The sequence below is a fragment of the Geospiza fortis genome, unplaced genomic scaffold (assembly GCF_000277835.1).
Source record: "Geospiza fortis unplaced genomic scaffold, GeoFor_1.0 scaffold452, whole genome shotgun sequence".
Classification (NCBI taxonomy): Eukaryota; Metazoa; Chordata; class Aves; order Passeriformes; family Thraupidae; genus Geospiza; species Geospiza fortis.
Window position 1 is genome coordinate 3,656,757 of NW_005054369.1, and position 18,691 is coordinate 3,675,447.

At 46.7% G+C, this 18,691-nt stretch overlaps 1 protein-coding gene across 2 annotated transcripts in view; it reads left to right on the forward strand.

The window, feature by feature from the left end:
- Positions 1-12,694, forward strand: part of MGMT (O-6-methylguanine-DNA methyltransferase) — a 130,700-nt gene extending 118,006 nt beyond the window's left edge. For both annotated transcript variants that reach the window (XM_031059889.1, XM_031059890.1), the window contains exons 4-5: positions 5,055-5,194; positions 11,490-12,694. In XM_031059889.1, coding sequence (XP_030915749.1) covers positions 5,055-5,194; positions 11,490-11,633 — 284 coding nt within the window. In that variant the 3' untranslated portion in view covers positions 11,634-12,694. The remainder of the gene's footprint in view (positions 1-5,054; positions 5,195-11,489) is intronic.
- The last annotated feature ends 5,997 nt before the right edge of the window (positions 12,695-18,691 follow it).

Below are 18,691 nucleotides of genomic sequence, written 5' to 3' on the forward strand. Positions count from 1 at the left end.
TTTTAATGCAGCTCACACTCAGTGTGAGCCAGCCTGAATGTTCAAAGTGTTAAAAGGAAGAATTTTGGTCAATTTTTAACTGAAGTGCTGCAGACAGACATCAAGTTTTTTACATTATAGTCATGTTCCTGTTTCATTGTATCGTGTTTTGCAAACATGCATGCACAGGCAATACCTAAAATCTTAACAGAAGTGCCTGATGTTTGATGGAGTCACAGCCTGGTTTGGGCTGGAAGGGACCTCAAAGCCCATCCAGTGCCACCCCTGCCATGGGTTGACACCTTCCACTATCCCAGGCTGCTCCAAGCCCTGTCCTGCCATGCCTTGGGCACTTCCAGGGATCCAGGGGCAGCCTCATAAAAACAGCAAAACATTAGAATTAAACAATTATCTCTTCATAGATCACTTGCTAGGTCAGTCTGTGGTAGGGTGGCAGGTTTAACACGGCTTTAAGAATAAGGAATTGCTAAAAATCTGCTCTCTTGCTTGGGTTAATGGTTTACACCATTTGTTGTCAGGAAGAGTTCTGCAGTGTGAGTGTGAACCTGTTCTCCCCAGATCCACAGGTTGAGTTCTGTGGCTCAGGTGGGAGCTGCTGCTGCAGTGGGAGCTGCTGTTTTCCAAGCAGATTTGGGTGTTTTTCAGCTGTTGTGCTTGAATGTTTGGGGGTTTTGTTGTTTGGTTTTTTTTTGCTAATAGTAATAACAAGGAGAACCAATGAGTGAAAAAAACGAGAAAAGTTGTCTGTGCAGTACCCCAGGCAGGCTGTGAAAAAGCTGCCGAGGAGGAGCAAGTGTTTATAACTGTTCTTTGCATTTGCAAAACTCTGGGGGAAAAACAAACAAACAAAAAGAAAAGCGGGGGAAAACCGAAAAACCACGAAAATAAACCAACACGACAAACAAAAACTAACATTCCCAGCAATCAGGGTTCAGGGGAAGGAAAAACCAGTCTGTCTTCAATTCCTCTTAATCAAAGAGATTAAAAAGGGTGGAAAATCAGGCTGTGGGATATAGAGGGGACAGGAGGGGACTGGCACTGATCCCTCTGCTCGTCCCTCATCCATCCTGAATCCTGAGGGACTGAGCCCCTCACAAACCCCAAAAATCCTTGCTAGAGATTAGATAAAACATATATATATATCGGTAAATAATATATAAGATATTATTTAGTGGAAGGTGTCCTGCCCATGGCAAGGGGGTGGCATAAAGTGATTTTTAAGGTCCCTTCCAACCCAGACCATTCCATAATTCCATGATTATTAGTTAGAAGTGTATTATTTTACTTCTTTGGGCTAATTCCCACCTTCAGTTACACTGTTAAAAGTTATGATACAGCTGGTGTTCAAGTAAAATTGATTTTCTCTCCATTATCCCCATGGATTTCACATGTTTGTATGAAGAATTAAGGCCCAGTGGGCTGGTAGGAGGGACCTCTGAGCATTTAGGCATTAACAGCAGGTTCAGGGTGATTTGTCTGGAAATATCCTTCCCTGTGAGGGTGGGGAGGGGATGGGATGGTGTCGAGTTTTATCTTCTTTGTTCTTCAATGAGGTCCCAGTCCTAACCGGTGTCCTCCTCACCCAGGATCACCACTAATGTCAATTCTTCACTTCTTTTTCTTCTGCCAAGGTTGGGATTAAATTGTGAGAGGCTATTTCTTGTTGGGACTCAGGTGTTTATGAGTTCTTATCCATGTCACAATCTCACAAACCCTGAGTTCTGCAGCACTTCAATAACTAACTAAAAATGGAGCCCCATCTCTCTCTACAGGGCCTTTGAAGGACAAACGGTCCAATTAAGAAATGACACGTAAATTATTTTTACTTTAAACTTAATAACCATCTACCTGTGAACTTTTTTATCCAATTACACAAAAGGCATTAACAGCAGGTTCAGGGTGATTTGTCTGGAAATATCCTTCCCTGTGAGGGTGGGGAGGGGATGGGATGGTGTTGAGTTTTATCTTCTTTGTTCTTCAGTGAGGTCCCAGTCCTAACCGGTGTCCTCCTCACCCAGGATCACCACTAATGTCAATTCTTCACTTCTTTTTCTTCTGCCAAGGTTGGGATTAAATTGTGAGAGGCTATTTCTTGTTGGGACTCAGGTGTTTATGAGTTCTTATCCATGTCACAGTCTCACAAACCCTGAGTTCTGCAGCACTTCAATAACAAACTAAAAATGGATCCCCATCTCTCTCTACAGGGCCTTTGAAGGACAAACTGTCCAATTAAGAAATGACACGTAAATTATTTTTACTTTAAACTTAATAACCATCTACCTGTGAACTTTTTTATCCAATTACACAAAACCACCCAAACCCATGGAGGAGAAGGTGAAGAAGAAGGTGAAGAAGGATCAGCCTCCACCCTACAAACTCTGTCTTGCTTTGTATCTATTACTGTATTCTAACACCTTAAACTAAGTTTCCCATCCTGTGATATCACACACTTCTATCCAAACTCCCCACCCACAATCCCAGTTCCACCATTCCATTTTGGAAGCTTCTCCACGGCCTCAGGTCAAATGCAGTGTTCTCTTGGGGGTCAGTGCCTGCCAGCACAGAAAGTCTGAAATTCTCAGTTTCCCACAGGATGGAATTCCCAGAGCAGCTGTGGCTGCCCTTGGATCCCTGCAGTGCCCAAGGCCAGGCTGGACATTGGGGTTTGGAGCACCTGGGATGGTGGAAGGTGTCCCTGGTGGTCAGGGGCTCTCCTGGTCACCTGGAGGGTTTTTGCTGACCCCACGTGCATGTGGGGGCACAGGAAGGACAAAACTTTGTGGTGCTCCTGTTGATCAGCCTTCCCAGGACATGGAGTTCCCATGGAAGCAGAAAACTCATGTGTGTTCATTTTTATGTGGAGATTTCACAGCACTTTATAAGGATATTTAAGTGCATAACACGCTGAAAATTGGGCAAAGTTCACCCACCTCATCTGGGCAGGTTGTACTCCCAGGCACTCACACTCGCAGACAGTTCAATAGCAGGATTTGGCACTGCCTCTTCGAGCTGCTTAAACTAATTAATGCCTTTGCTCCCCGCAGGATGAAATGGAGTTTTCAGATACGTTTCCAAAATGATGTGCATGATTGCTAAATACTTCATTCTTCTGAACCCTCCACGAGTGTTTTATGTGGGGGCAGAGGCATGGATTGCTCCCATGGAAAGGCCCTGGCAGGGGGATGATCTGTGCCCCTGTGTGTGAGAGGAGGATGATCTGTGCCCCTGTGCCAGCCTGTCCTCGGGAATTTGGGCATCACTTGGGGCTCTGCAGCTGCCCCATCCTCCCCCAGCTGCTCCCTGTCCAGGTGCACCTTTCTCCATTTTCTCCCTGTTTCCAACAGGTTCCCAAAAGTTTCAGTCGCATCCCACCCCAACCTGCCAAAACTGAGGGTAAAAAAGGGATTTTCTGGTCATTTAAAAGATGCCGTGGGGCAGTGACTCCCCAAGACCCCTGAGCAGGGGGGTTAAAGCTAATCCTGCCAGATTAAACAGGTTAAGAAAATAATAAGGCCCAGTTTGATTTGAAATAAACCCTTTTGAAGGAATCACAGTAAACAAAATCTGTTTGCCTAAGGAAACCCTGGTAGCAATCAGCCAGTAACACAACTGCTTGTGCTAATGAACCCAAAGCTGTTAATGTGGTTTCTTCAGTTAAATTGATTCATGAATTTTGAAGAGAACATTATCTAATGAATTTTCTTTGAATAGAAAGCAATTAAAAGGACAAATCAGTCTGATTAACCCCAAAGTCACCCTACTGCCACAAATGGTGTACAGTTTGAAATTATATCATAAAAAACTAGAGCAGATTTGCTATCTCTTTGCCCTCTACTAATCCATGTAAATTAATGAACAACAAAGTTAATTTCTTTGATGACCCTTTTCTCGTATCACCTGGATTATGCTGATGTTTAATTTGCTTAATGTTATAATAAAGACTAAACAGATTTTTTCAATGAAGTGATTATCATTCCCTTCAGTTAAGAAGTGATTTTTATTATTTAACACACACATAACGCCGTATGGGTTTCCTTTAAGAACAAAATCACATTTCTTTACCTTCCTACGGAAGGTAATCAATGTCTTTTTTGACAACTAAAGAAAGACAATGTTTTTAATCAGTTTGTTTCTTTGCCAGAGTGGGAGGTTGAGGCTCTCAGCTGGGGGAAGGGGTCTCTTCTCCTTTTTTTTCCTTTTTTTCAGTCACCAGTTCACTCCTCTCAATAAGTTATCCACGAGTGAGATCTTCAGAGCTTTTCCAAGTGCCTTGGAGGAGCAAGAGGTGTTCAACCCAACTCAAATCCAAACAGGACTATCCTTTTTCATTCCTTGAAGCAATCCTGGGCTGGGTGACACCCTGAGATGCCAAAGAAAGCTTCTCCTAATGCATTTGCTTATTCATTATTTCAGCAATTGGAACACTTAAAGCAATTTGCAGCCGAATTAAAATTAAAATAATGGTCGATACATTATATTTTTTTTTCCCCCTGCATCATTAAGGATGTGCAGGACATTCAAGGTCACAGCTAGTCCTTACACTTGGCAGTGTGTGCAGTGCTGAGCAGTAGCTCGGGGGTCCCCACTATAAAATGCAGTCAGCCAGGATAATTCAGAGTTTGCTGGCTCTAGGGCGTCCCTGGCACGTCCCAGCTGAAGTTGGGAATTAGCTGGAGATGCCAGGCCTTTGTCAGAGAGGTACAGCCACTTATTCCTTCCCTTTTAATTTGACTCTATGCTAATTTATACTCCGCCAATTTAATGGGAAAAGCCACATTGTACCAGCTAACAGGATAATTGTACTCGAAGCAAATTAAAAATATAGGAAAATCAAAGCCTTAAATCCTTTTTTTATAGTGATCAGCTACTCCAGGCACTCTCTGCAATAATCATGTATTTAAATGGAGTCATACAGAGCACAAGAACAGGACAGTGCAGGGGGCTGCTCCAGTTTAAATTACAAAATTGCCATCGAGCCTGGCTCTGCGCTGGATATTTGACTGTTCCATCCTCATTTCTCCAGTCCAGCAGTGCTCTCTCCCTCTGCCTTGCAGATTCCTTCACCAGGCAGGTGCTGTGGACGCTGCTGAACGATGTCAAGTTCGGGGAGGCCGTTTCCTACAAGCAGCTGGCAGACCTTGCTGGCAACAGCCGGGCAGCGCGTGCCGTGGGGGGAGCCATGAGGAGCAACCCGGTGAGTGCAGGGCACCTGCCAGCCCAGAGCTGCTGGCTTTGGAGAGCTCTGAATGCCATCGGGTTAAATTTATCTGCTCTGAAAACTGGGCTGCCATGAGGAGTAAGGTCGGTAAGTGTTTTTAATCAGCAATAATGCACAGCCCAGGTTATTGTGATTTATGCCCTACCGTTTATGGGGTTGGGTTGGGAGGAGGAACGCTCCTGTTACTCACCAGCCTCTGCGCAGTTTGTTGTTCTCAAACTTCTTTGTGTATTCTTAGGTTGGGGAAATCTTTTATCTTCCACATGGGCTTAAGTTGGCAGATTATGAGTGCTTTTGCTTGTGTTAAAGCCATCCACTCTGGCATAAATACAGTTCTGAAAACAAGGCCAGGAGCACCCTGGGACAGTGGAAGGTGTCCCTGCCCATGGCAGGGGTGGAATGGGATGAGTTTAAGGTCCCTTCCAACCCAAACCAGTCTGGGATTCTGGAGGTGAGTTGCCTGAATTTGAACCAGCTGGAGGGAGCAGCACTCCGGGTTAGGCCTGTGTGTTTGGGGAAAAAATGTTCTTTTGCTAAGTGATCTGTGCCTATTTTCCCTTTTCTTTGTCTAGGTTTAGCTTTTCAGTGTATTTCTGCACCTGAGTCACCTGGGCGGGTGTGTGAAGCTGCTGCGGTGCTCAGTGGGTGCTGTATGGGTTGGGATCAGCCCCATCCTGGCTCGGGGGGTTTGGGGGCTCAGCTGGATGTGCCTGCACTGTTTGAGGAGCAGTTCAATCCCTAAACCCTCTGAGCCAAACAATCCCAGAACAATTCGTGTTGGAGGGGACCTTCTAGCCCGTCTCATTCCACAATTCCCCACGGGCAGCAGCCAGCCAGGGAGACCCACGCAGTTCCACGTGGGGTTAAGCTTTGAGCCCCCCTGTTGTTTGCAGCATCCATCAGCTGTCCCTGTGAAGCAGTTCCTATGAGCAGTGTTTTGTCAATAGCCCGCATTGTACTTGACAATACAAACTATTTTAATATGATGGAATGCTTTCCAATATAATCTGGTGTACATTAAGATAAGGCAATCCAATGCAAACCTACAGGAAACAGTTCTCAAAGAATAACAATCCAGTGTTGTGCAAAAGGAGATGTAATTGCCATCGCCTAGAAATGTACCCAGCTTTGCCCTCAGGCTGCAGTGGAGCAGCAGCATCCAAAGTAGCAGTAACAGCAGGTTGTGGTGTGAAAATTCCTGCTTTTTCCCCTGTGAGGAAGGATGAAAATAGTTCTGAAAATATACAGCAAAGCTCCTGCAATTTTTTTAAATGGGGTCCTAGTTATTATTGCCATTTCCCAGCCCATACCGTGGCTGCAGTGGTTTCTGTCCCCAGCAGAAAATTTTTAAGCTATGGTTATAGATAATAATGTATAGCTGTAGGGGAAAGGAGCTTTATTATACCACCTCAATATTTCATCATAGAAAGCTGATGATTAAAAAAAAAAAAAATCAGTGCTGTAATGAGAGTCCTGCCCATCGCAAACCACAATTTTGCCACTGCTCATCTCCTGGAGGTAATCTGAAATTCCATCCATATTCCACATGCAAACACACACACACACACACATCATCCTTTTGCACCTGAGTGTGAGCAACTGTTCACTGCTCCTGATGTTTCCCCCAGAAATGTCTCCTGGTCCTTCGCCTGCGAGCCATCATGTGCAGGCTGGCTGTGTGCAACACACACGGATTTTATGCATGAGGTGAGAGATAAAGATAAAATGTGGCACTGCAAAAAAAAAAACCCTCACCTTTGTTATTTCCGTGTATAAAGCCGTCAACTCTTGCGAAAACAGATTTTCTGACCCAATTTGCAACTCCACTTTGCAGCCTCGTAGAAATCTGATTAAAGAAAATACTGAGAGGACCAGTGTGAAAAAACAGGAGGTCAGAGATTGCTTAACAGCTACCCAGGGTCTAAACCCTCAATCCAAACCCCAAACCCATCCCTGGAATTGCCCAAGGTTTGGAGCATCCTGGTGTGGTGGAGGATGGATTTGTGATAAACCTGATTGAGTGAGGGTGGCAGTACCAGGAAAAAGGGACCTTTGAAATAACCCTGAATTGGGCATCAATTGTCCCTCAAACATTTGGGTAAAAATCATAAACTCACCTTCCTCCACCAGACACCAGCACGTTCCTCCCTCCTACGAGTCAAGGCTTGGTCTTCAGTTTGGGTAGAGTGCATTCCACAGGTTTCCCCTTGCAGCTGGGATGCTCCACATAATTCCTGGGCTGACCTTCAGCTTCACGAGAAGGTGGAAGAGGTGCCAGCAGCAGCAGCTGCCTCAGTTCATGCCCAGGACAGGGTGGGCATGGCTCACCTTTCACAGGAGAGGCTTCCCAGAGTTTGCTGTGGTTCACACTGATTGCGAGGTCTGTGGTCCTCAAAGGGAACCCATAAAGTTCAATTAAAAATCTCATTAGACTGGTAGAGGAGGATCAAAAAGAAATCACAGAAGCTCATGGGAAATGGAGAATGTTGGGCTGATTAGTCCAAGGCCATCCTAAATGAGTGTTCTGTGCCTTAAATAAGACATCTTCAGAGGTCTGATCACAGCACTCAGAGCTGCCTGCACTGGGTTTGTGCCCTGTCCAGCTGTGCTGGTCCTTGGGCTCACCCCAGCCAGGGGCACAGCCTGATCCTGGTACCAATCTGTCCTACATCGAGGATATTGCACCAATCCTTTCTGAATCCATTGAGCTAAATCATGGATACCCAACCAAAACGTTTTGAACACTGAGGGAGCATTTGTGCATTTGTGAGAAAATTGTGGTGTGTGGATCTGAGACACCATGGACACATCAAAGTACCTGTGTGTTCATCCATTGAACCAGGGAATGTCCTGAGCTGGAAGGGACCCACAGATCGTCCAGTCCAGCCCTGGGCCCTGCACAGACACCCCAAAACCCCACCTGGGCACCCCTGGCAGTGCTGTCCAAACTCTGCTGGAGCTCTGGCAGCCTTTGGGCTGTGCCCATTCCCTGGGCAGTGCCAGCACCCTCTGGGGATGAACCTTTCCCTACTGTTTTCATTCCCAAAACCTTTGCTTCCTTTGGTGGCCAGTGATAACCTGGGACCCATGCTGGGTCACATCACAGCATTTGTTTCTGCTGGGGAAGAGATGGAGAAAAAGCAGGGGGTGGAACTGGGTGATCTTTAAGGTCCCTGCCAGCCCAAGCCAGTCTGGGATTCTGTGACATGGGCAAACCACGAGTCTGGTTTTTGCTGAGTGTGTCTCAGTGTGATCCCTCAGCTGTTTCCATTTTGCCCTGGCTCAGCCAGGCACATCAGCAGCTCTCCAGCCACGCCATGGGACAGTTCCCTCACCTCAAACTGAGCACTGGGAACAGCCAGAGCACCAGAATTCCCTAAAAGCAGTTCACAGTGATCCATCCTGTGGGCAGGGAGCTTTTCCCCCACCTTTTTTCCCTAAACAAACACTTCTGGAGGAGTTGGTTTATTCACAGATCGCCAGGAGCGCTAATGACCGGCCCAGCCTTGTTCTGCCACTCACCCAGATGGCTGTTGATAAAGATTTAGCATCATGTTCCGAGTGTCAGGGCTGTCAGTAGTGCTGAACCATTTGACCAGAAGAAAAAACGCACAGGGAGCTATTGATTACAGCTTCTCAGTGTCACTTGTTCACCAGGATTTAGGTATTGATGAGGCTGCGAGTGAAAACAAGCTCTTTCCCTTGTGGGCCTCTACCCAGAAGAACAAAAGCGAAGTTGGAGAAAATATTCAGCTGGTGCCCGAATCAGAGGGACTCTGGCATCGATCCGAGGGCTCCTTCATATTATTTTTTTGTTGGAGACAAATCTCTGGGTTTGGAAGTTTTATAGCGTTTGAGGTAGGGGCTGTGTGTGTGATGGATTCGTGGAGGAGAGGAATTAGATTTCACAGCATGAAGATTTCAGCGGTGCTATAATATTATGAGCTGCTTGGTTATTGATAAAAATTACATTAAATGTAGCAGAGGCATTAAAGCTCCAGACTAGGGTAGTTCTCCCTCTAAAATGTCCTTAGGGCCCTAATAAATTTTAGCAGGTTTAATTATTTTAGTAGGCTGAACGTTGTCACCACAATTAAGCCAAACTGAAGCAATATTCAATATTTTTAAATTACAGCGCTGGTATGGTCCTTGTACCACTTCTACATCCAGGGCTGTGGAGGGTGACGGATGGGTGCTTGTGTTGGGACAATCTCAGCGTGGAATTCTTTGTTTTGGCCATGGGAAAAGTGGCATTAATTTCATACCTCCTCTGTTTGCTGGGTGGTGACAGCTCAGCCCCACTTCCCTGTGCTGTGAGCAGGTCCTGCATCCACCCAGGGATCATGCAAGACCCCACATCTGAAAATAAAGTCCTTTTTTTTCTTTTTCTCCACCAAGATTTATAGCCTTGCCACCAAAATCTGCTGCTTTACTGTGTGTATTTTTAAAGAATTGCAAATGAACCTCAGAGATGTTTTACAGTGTATTATTATGGCTTTGTCACTCAAGCCAAGCCTCCTGCAGTAACTGCGGGGAGTGTAAAGGCAGAGAAACCCCAAACCAGAAAAACACTTGCAAAAAAAAAACCCAATTTCTTTGAAGAAGTCATAAACCTACTGTGGGATGGCTTGGCATGGAGCAAACCTTCTATTGGTACTCACCGGAGCTGTCACAGATGGATTAATCACTTGTGGCATTGCCACCTCCAAATAAAGCAGATATTGGAAGCAGTTTTTTATTTAAACCCTGATCAACAATTAGTACCTGTATGTATTCTCATTTAGTGTGAACTGAGATTAAGATTTTAGATTTCAGGCACTGAAATTAGTTAAGTAAACTGAAAGAACACCCCCAAAAAAAAACTTCTCAATTTATGGTCTGGCCAGTAGCTGTTCAGCCACTTTGGGGTTTGTGTATCCCAGGCTCAAATACACCACAGTGCTTGAACTGTGTGATTATTTAAATGGGATTAAAATAAGTGAGGGTAAAGTGTGCAATTTGCCTGTGTGTCTGCACAGAAATAAATTACAGTTTTTGACTTGAGGTCCCCAGATTTGTGAGAACTGCCCTTTTGGGTGAGTGATGTTGTCCCAGCCCCACCGTTGCAATGCCATTACTATGCAGTTACCAAAACACACCCGTGATTAGAGATGATGTATTGCAGTTTTTATGGTGTGTACTTCAGCTATGATAATCACCTGTAATAAAAAATAAAAAAAATAAAAAAAAACCCCACGTTTATGTTCTCCTCTGCATTATCAGTCCATTATGTAACTTCTGGCATTGATTTTGCAGAATCTGTGTCGTGTGGTTATAAATGATAGGGAGTAGAAGGCAGAGAGGGGAAAAAAAAAAGAGTTCTTAAAATTGGTCAGGTCAGAATCAAACTTCTCCTGTTGGAGATTTTAAAAATTCACAGCCCATTTTGGATTGACTTGCTGCTAAATAATAAATAGTGCCTTGGTCTTCCAGGAAATTTCTCCAGGGTGCACATGGAGGTGCTACAGCCCATAGAGGATCTGCTGGGGAGCTCAGGCACTGGGACCCCTTCTCAATAATCTGTTTCTTCCCAGAAATCTTCTAGTCCTGGGAAGATACGGACCTTAAAATTCATCCCATTCCCATCCTGCCATGGCAGGGACACCTCCCACTGTCCCAGGTGCTCCCAGCCCCAGTGTCCAGCCTGGCCTTGGGCACTGCCAGGGATCCAGGGGCAGCCCCAGCTGCTCTGGGCACCTGTGCCAGGGCTGCCCACCCTGCCAGGGAACAATTCCATCCCAGTGTCCAATTTAAATAGTTCTTCATGTGCATTTTGGGTCTGTGAGGCTTCGTTCCCCACCCTGGGCACAGAGAGCTCAGCTGGTGCAGGGCAGCAGGACCTGGTGCTGCAGGGAAGATTTTATATATGGGATTTAATATCTCAGGTTTATCCTTTTGAAGACTTTACATCATTTTTATGTATTAAAATTCCTATCCATCCTGAGGACTGGGGTGGCCTCCAGGGATGCTGCTGGGCTCTGTTTGTGCTCTGCCAGGCCCTGACGTGGCAGCTCCGTGTCCCTGCCAGCCCAGTGCCACACAGCTGCTGGCTTCTACAGTGCTGGATTTCCAGACTCGTGGAATCACAGCGTCATTCAGGCTGGAAAACACCAAGCCCATGGAGCCCAGCCTGTGGCAGATCCCCACCAGAGCACTGAGGGCCACATCCCTTGGTTCCTGGCTCCCCTCGGCCTCACCCTTTGCTCCTCCCGGCTTTTGGGATGTTTTGCAGATCCCCATCATCATCCCATGCCACAGGGTGATCCGCAGCAGCGGGCACAGCGGGAACTACGGCGGGGGACAGCTGATGAAGGAGTGGCTGCTGTCCTACGAGAAGCTGCAGAAGGAGAAGCTGGCACAGGGAGGGGGCTGCTAACCAGCCCCGGCGCACAACCACGGCTCCTCGCCTTGTAACGAGCTCTCTCTCTCACAGCACCCAGCAGAATTCAGGAAAATGGTAAATATTTGAGTGACATATAAATATAATGCAACATCCAAAGTGAAATGTGTGGTGGCACCACTATATTAAAAAAGCGGGATGCGTCCTGGGGGAGGCAGCTCGGCTGCCCTTTCTTGTTTTTACATTTTACAGCAGAATGACTGCAGCGATCCGGGCCCTGTTGTGCATGGATTTTGTTCCCATCTCCAGCCCTGTTTTGTTCTATTTTTAATGTCCATTAAAGCAGGGATAAGGGAGTGGGAGGGACGTGGCGAATGCGAGGTGGAAGCTTGCCCCTGAGGAGGCGCCTGGCTCGCGGCGAGTGGCCCAGCCTGGCACGCTGGGCCCTGCCCGCCCCTGCCCAGCTCCCCCTCCCCACTTTGGGGCACAAAATGGTTTTTTACCTGAACAGGAGTTAAGGGAGCACAGTGAGATCTGTGCAAAAGCAGGCAGCTGTTGAATTCCTTACTCCAGCCTTTTCTTTTTGGACTGGAAGATGGGAATTGTTTGGTTTTTTTTTGCGTACAGCAGGGTAAGAGATGATCGTGACAAATTTTATATTTTGGATAAGCAGTTTGATTAGCCAAATTTTGCAAAATACTGAAAAGCTCTTCATAGTTGCTTCCTTATCAGCAGCACATCCCTTTATCATTTGAGTTTTCCTTCAGATTTCCATGTTTCTCTGTTTTCCAAAGCTTTATTTCCTGTAGCCTCTCCATTGGAAGGATTCAAGAGACATTAAAGTTAAATTTTGAGGTGGTTTTAGCAGGGTTCTCTGCGAGTACGAGCCACCAGAAGCTGAAATTTCCAGTATGGGAATCGTAAATTGTAACATGGAAATACTGATTTTTTTATGTGTTTTATCATATTTTCATGGATGTCTCTTTAGAAAGGCCATTGCTGCCCCCCAAAAATTATTGTGTGGCAGTGCGTTAGTTAATCCAGGATTATTGATACCTCAGAATTACTTCAATAAAAAAACTGCTTTGCATGTGCAAGTGTCTTTGGGTCTGTTTATAAATAAAACACAGGGTGTGATATATGGGGAAAATAAACTATACCCCACTGTACAATATAAAGCTGTATTTTTATCAAGGGTTTCTCGTGGCGATATAAAGCACAGAAGCAAAGCTCAAGTGGTTTGTACGTGTCACCAGAACCCCGAGATAAAAATACGGCCTTATAATATGTACAGTTTGGGTGTATTTTATTATTTTTTATATCTCTAATACATGCCGCCACCAAAAGCAGGCGGCAGCAAATATCAACTTTAACCTTTCCCTCATTTGCATCGCTCAATGGGTTTTTATTTTCAGGTATTTGGGCTTTTTCAGGGATGTGACTTTGTTTTTGTGGGGATGGGGATGGGGAATGCTGAGACTGGGGCAGGTGATGCCTTTCCCAGGGAAACAGCCAATTTTGGGAGTGAAATCCTGTTCTGGGTCAGGGATTCAGGGTGGGCAGGGACAGGCAGGGATGGGGCAAGGAGGGGATGGGCAGGGACAGGCACAGGGGGACAGGGCTGGACGGGGCAGGGAGGGGAAAAGGAACAGGGTCAGTCAGAGATGGACAGGACAGGGTGGGCAGGAGCAGGTAGGGATGGGCAAGGCAGAGATGGGCAGGAACAGGCACGGGGGGGACAGGGCAGGGTTAGGACAGGGACAAAAAAGGATGGACAGGGAAAGGCACAGGGACAGGGTCAGTCAGGGATGGAGAGGGGCAGGTGAAGTTGAACAGAGGTGAGCAGGGATAGTCAGGGACAGGGTTAGGGACAGGGACAGTCAGGGACAGAGAGAGGGACAGGGACAAGAGCTGGACAGCGCAGGGATAGGTCAGGGACAAGAAGGGACAGGAAAAGGAACAGGATCAGTCAGAGATGGACAGGACAGGTGGAGGTGGACAGAGTGGGCAGGGGCAGGGAGGGATGGACAGGGGGACAGGGACAGGGAAAAGAGCAGATGAGTAAGGCAGGGATGGGCAGGAACAGGCACGGGGGGACAGGACAGGGACAAGAAGGGATGGACAAGGAAAGGGACTTCGACAGGGTCAGCCAGGGATAGAGAGGGACAGGTGGAGGTGACAAGGTGGAGGGACAAGGATGAGGACAGGGACAGGGGCAGGGAGGGGTGGACAGGGCAACAAGGACAGGGACAGGGACAGTCAGGAACAAGGATAAGGACGGAACAGGGACAGTCAGGGATAGGGCTAAAGACAGGGAGAGAGGCATGGACAGGGAGGGATGGATAAGGGGACAAGGACAAGGACAGGGACAGTCAGGAACAAGGACAGGGACAGGGACAGGGACAGGGACATTCAGGGACAGGGCCAGGGCCAGGCGGTGCAGTTCGGGCGCTGCCCGACAGAGGGCGCGCGGCGCAGGGCTGGGGGCGCGGCGGGGCCGGGTCCCCCCAGGTTCGGGGGGTCTGGGGGGGCTTTGAACACAAATCATCCTGGGCACCCCAAAATACATCGGGCTTTAGTGAAATACATGTATTTGTGTGTGTGCATATACATAAACATGCGTACATGTGTACATGCATATATAAATACATACATCTAGAAGGCAAATTATAGAAATAGATAAATTGTGTATATGTATATATATATATTTTTTTTTTTTTGTATACAAACAAAATAGTAATAAATAATGCAGTGCCAAGGAGGTGCAGGAATTTGGGGTTGGTTGGGTCACTCTCTGCCCCACAGATGCCCAGGGTGCCCATCCTGTGGGTGAGGTTGCTGACAGTGTCTGGAGCTGATGAAACACCCCACACCCTCTACATATGACAAGCCAGCCCCTGCCCCCTGGCAGGCACCAGCATTGTGCTTTTTTCCTGGGAATTGGCTTTCCCTGCCCTGCCAGTGCCCCCATCCAGCCTGGCCACGCTCTTGGCACATCCTGGCCTGCAGCATCCCAGACCAGCATGCTGCTCCAGCCCTTCCCAGGGCCAGGGATAATGAAAGAGTCAAAAATAATATTTGTTTTGGCAGAATTACATTGAGAATGAAATAGATGCCCTTGACCAGGGAAGAAACTGAATTTTGCAGCAGAGTTCTTTTTTTTTTTTTTTTTCCTTACAAACAAGCTCTGCAGCCAGTCCAAGGCAAGTGGGAATATTTTTGAAGGACTCTCTTGTATTTCCTGCATCGGATTTGCAGCAGAACTGCAGCCACACTGGTTGTACTGTTCGATGAAAAATGCAGATTCCACCCCATGTATCAATCCCAAATGGAAAAGGGCCCCAGGCCTCAGGATTGTTACAGATCACTTCCATGCACGCCGGGTTTGCGGCGTAATGAGCTCAGACTGGAGGCATCTCGAACAGAAAAACGATTCATTGGCCTGGTGGGGACCTTTCTCGAGATGTGCCCAAATTTCCTGGCCTTTGGAATTAGAGGAATTAGTCATCTGATTGGGGCGAGCAGGATCTGGCCCTTCAGAGTTTCCACTTCTTTTTTTTTTAAGCAGTTCTCAAGCATCGGGAACTTTTTTGATGTGATAATTTATATTTTCTTTATCAGTGGAATTGCTGTTGTGGGTAGGACACTTCACTTTCCAAATTATGTGAAGTTAGAAATGAGTGGTGATTTTAAACGATTGTTTCTTTTAACATCTATTACTATTATTATTTTTATTATTATCATCATTGCTATTATGATTTTTAAGATCTCTTTCACCTCAAACCATTCGATGCCACTATGATTATTTCTTCTGGAAAAATCACAGATTGCCACTTTTAATAATTTTTCCTTCTACTTTAAATTTATATTATCTATAAATATTATGTTGCACCCAGCTCCAAGAGACTTAGTATTAACATGGTTATTTATTGGGAAAGGTGGTGTTGCAAAGCTGCTTCCTTAAAGAAAATGCAAAAATGATTAAACCTTTAGAAAATTCCTTAAAAACTTACAGTGCAATATCCCAAGGGGAATCCTGAAAGATTTAGGGACTATTTCAAGAATAATTTCCCAGTAAGAACCTTCCAGGAATGCAAAACCCCTTGAAGAATTGCATTTACAGGTTTAATTGTTCATTTTTACACCCTGGGAGAAGGGGAGCCGAGGCTGCGGTGTGAGGGGCCGTGCCCTGCGCCCCTCCAGAAACACGAAGGGAAATCTTCCCTTGCTGCCCGCTCCAGAGCAGATTTGGGCTGTGCAGCCTGGCCAAGGCCCCGCTCGGGTTTCAAATAACGCCTGGAGGGTGTGAGAACAAACACACACACGGCTCTGTGCCGGCCAGCAGGGACACTGCTCTCCCGGCTCCGATTTTCTTCTTTATTCCTCCTTTTAATATTTTTTTTTCTCTTTTTTTACCCTTTTTTAAACTTTTTTCCTCCTTACTCTTTTTTTTCTTTTTTCTTTTATTTTTTTTTTCTTTTTTCTCTCTTTCTTTCTGTCTACTTTTTTTCTCTTTTCTCCTTTTCACTTTTTCCTTTTCTCTCCTTAGGTTTTTACTGTTTTTCTTTTCTTCTCTTTTTTTGCTATTTTTTCTTTTTTTTCTCTTTTTTCTTCTCTTTTTTTTTTTTTTGCTATTTTTTCTTCTTTTTTCTCTTTTTTCTTCTCTTTTTTTCCTATTTTTCTCTTTTCTCTTTTTACTTTTCTCTCTTTACTTTTTCTCTCTTTTTTATTTTCTTCTCTTTTTTTCTATTTTTTCTGTTATCCTTATTTTTCTCTCTTTTTTTTTCTCTCTTCTTCTCTTTTTTCCTCTTTTTTCTCTTTTCTCTTTTTACTTTCCTCTCTTTACTTTTTCTCTCTTTTTTCTTCTCTTTTTTCCTATTTTTTCCTTTTTTTTTTTCTATTTTTTTCTTTTGTCCCTCTTCTCTTTTTTCCCCCCAAAAGCCATGTCCTCACCAAACCTTTATTCCCTCCCTGTCCTCAAACCTCGCCTCCCCACCTGCTTGCTTCTTCCCACCCCCATTTTTGCCCTCTCCCTTCCCCACTCTTCCCAACCCCTTTTCCTCTCCCCATTATCCCTCCGGGGTGATCCAGGACGAGCATCCTTGACCCCATCACTGCAGGCTGGAGGCTGAGGGAGGGAAACCACCACATTTTGGTCCTTCCCCAGCGGGGTGATGCAGAGATGGGGAGCCACGCTGCTCCCCAGCTTGATGCAGAGCATCCCCGCCCGTGTCCGGGGATTTGGGGCCGGAGGGGATGCCCAGCCCGGCCGGAGCCGGGATTTTGGGGCCGGAGGGGATGCCCAGCCCGGCCGGAGCCGGAGGTCTGCGCTCCATCACTCGCGGCCGGCCGGGATGCAGGAGCTGGACCAGGAGGTGCAAATTGACGTGAGCGGGATGCTGGCAGCACCTCGGGCTGATGAAAGGACATTGTTAAGGAGCCCTTAACGTTTCTCATTAATGGGGCTGGAGTGGGCGGGTGAAGTTTTGGGCTGAAAAAAGCCAGAAGACAAAAAAAAAAAAATAATTCCACCTGGGCAGTAATTAAGATCGATCCCGTGCGCGGAGTTATCAATTTTTAAAACCTCTTTAAGTGCCTTATTTAGTTATTTTAAACAGGGCTTTTTATTTGTTGTGTGAGTTTTCCTGGAGGAGATGGGAGCGTGGGGGGCTCCTCCTGGGCTCTTCTCCCTGATCAATCATCCAGCCTGCTGGAATGGGGATGCTGCTCCATGCCTGTGGGTGCTGCGAGGTGCCAGGGCAGCCCATCCAGTGCTGGGGGTGTCGTTTGGGGTGGAATTGCTTTTCTTTCCGCTGAAGTTCTGGCTGCAGATGGCAGCAGGGCCGATGGAAGAGGAGCTCCTGCCCGTGGGAGGAACGGGGAGGAAGATGAAGGTCCAGCCTGGCACGGGGGCTCTGCCCAGCCCCAGGATGGGGCTCAACCCAACTTAGGCACCAGCCGAGGTCAGAGTGGCTGGGGGAGGTTGTGTTTAATTAAAATAACCCTCAGCATGACCCCGAGTGCAGAGCTGCTGGGAGCTGATGAGGGAAACAGCTGCAGCCCTTTTATCTGAGGACAGCCCCGGCGCGATGATGTAATTTTCATTTCCGATGGGCGCCGGGATGACCTAATTCCACACGGAATCTTGTCTCTCACTTCAAAGTAGGGCACTTCAGCCGATCTGGAATTCAGCTCCACTCAGCCCTCCCAGCCCTGCTCACACCCGAGGCTGGAGCACCACCATGGCAGCAGCGGGACCCCCAAGGGGGTTTGGATCCAGATTTGAGTTAAAGCTTTAAAACTCTGTCGAGCAAAAGGAAAAGCCATTGTATTTCCATTGGTGCAGCCTGGGAGGTTTTGGAAAATTGGTTTTGTTGTTTGCCCAGAGCAGCTGGGGCTGCCCCTGGATCCCTGGCAGTGCCCAAGGCCAGGCTGGACACTGGGGCTGGGAGCACCTGGGACAGTGGGAGGTGTCCCTGCCATGGCAGGGGTGGCACTGGGTGGGATTTGACGTCCCTCCCAAGCCATTCTATGATTCTGTGATTCTACAACTTTGTTCTCATGGCTGAGCCTTTCCAAGAGGTTCAGTGTCGATTATGACCCATGGTTTTTAGAAAGCGTGAGCCTCAAACATGGTCCTTATTTCTGCTTTCATGAATCAAACACATTTTATGTGCTTTTGATACCAATCAAAATTGGTTTCAATCAGCATGGTAAATGCAGGTTGAATTTTGGGGGGCCAGTGGACACACAGCAGCCTTTCAGGAGTTAATGACAAAGTAACTGATGGGAGGAAATTATTTCTTCATAGTGCCCAGAAAAGAAATCCCTTTGTCCTGTCTGAACAAAATGCTCCAGAGCAAAAGCTCATCACAAACCCATTTTAGTTTTTACTCAGAGAAAACTTTCCCATGAGGGCCCCAGGTCAGCAGCTCACCCGAAGGGCAGGTGGCCTGGAGCTGTGTGGGCAGAGCCCTCAGCAGGTTCAGGATGTGCAGGAATTCAGGGAACACTGCAGCGTGAGCTGCTGCCCCAAAGCACCATTTACAGACAGCACCATCACCACGTGGTGGCAAACTTGGTGCTCCCCAGCT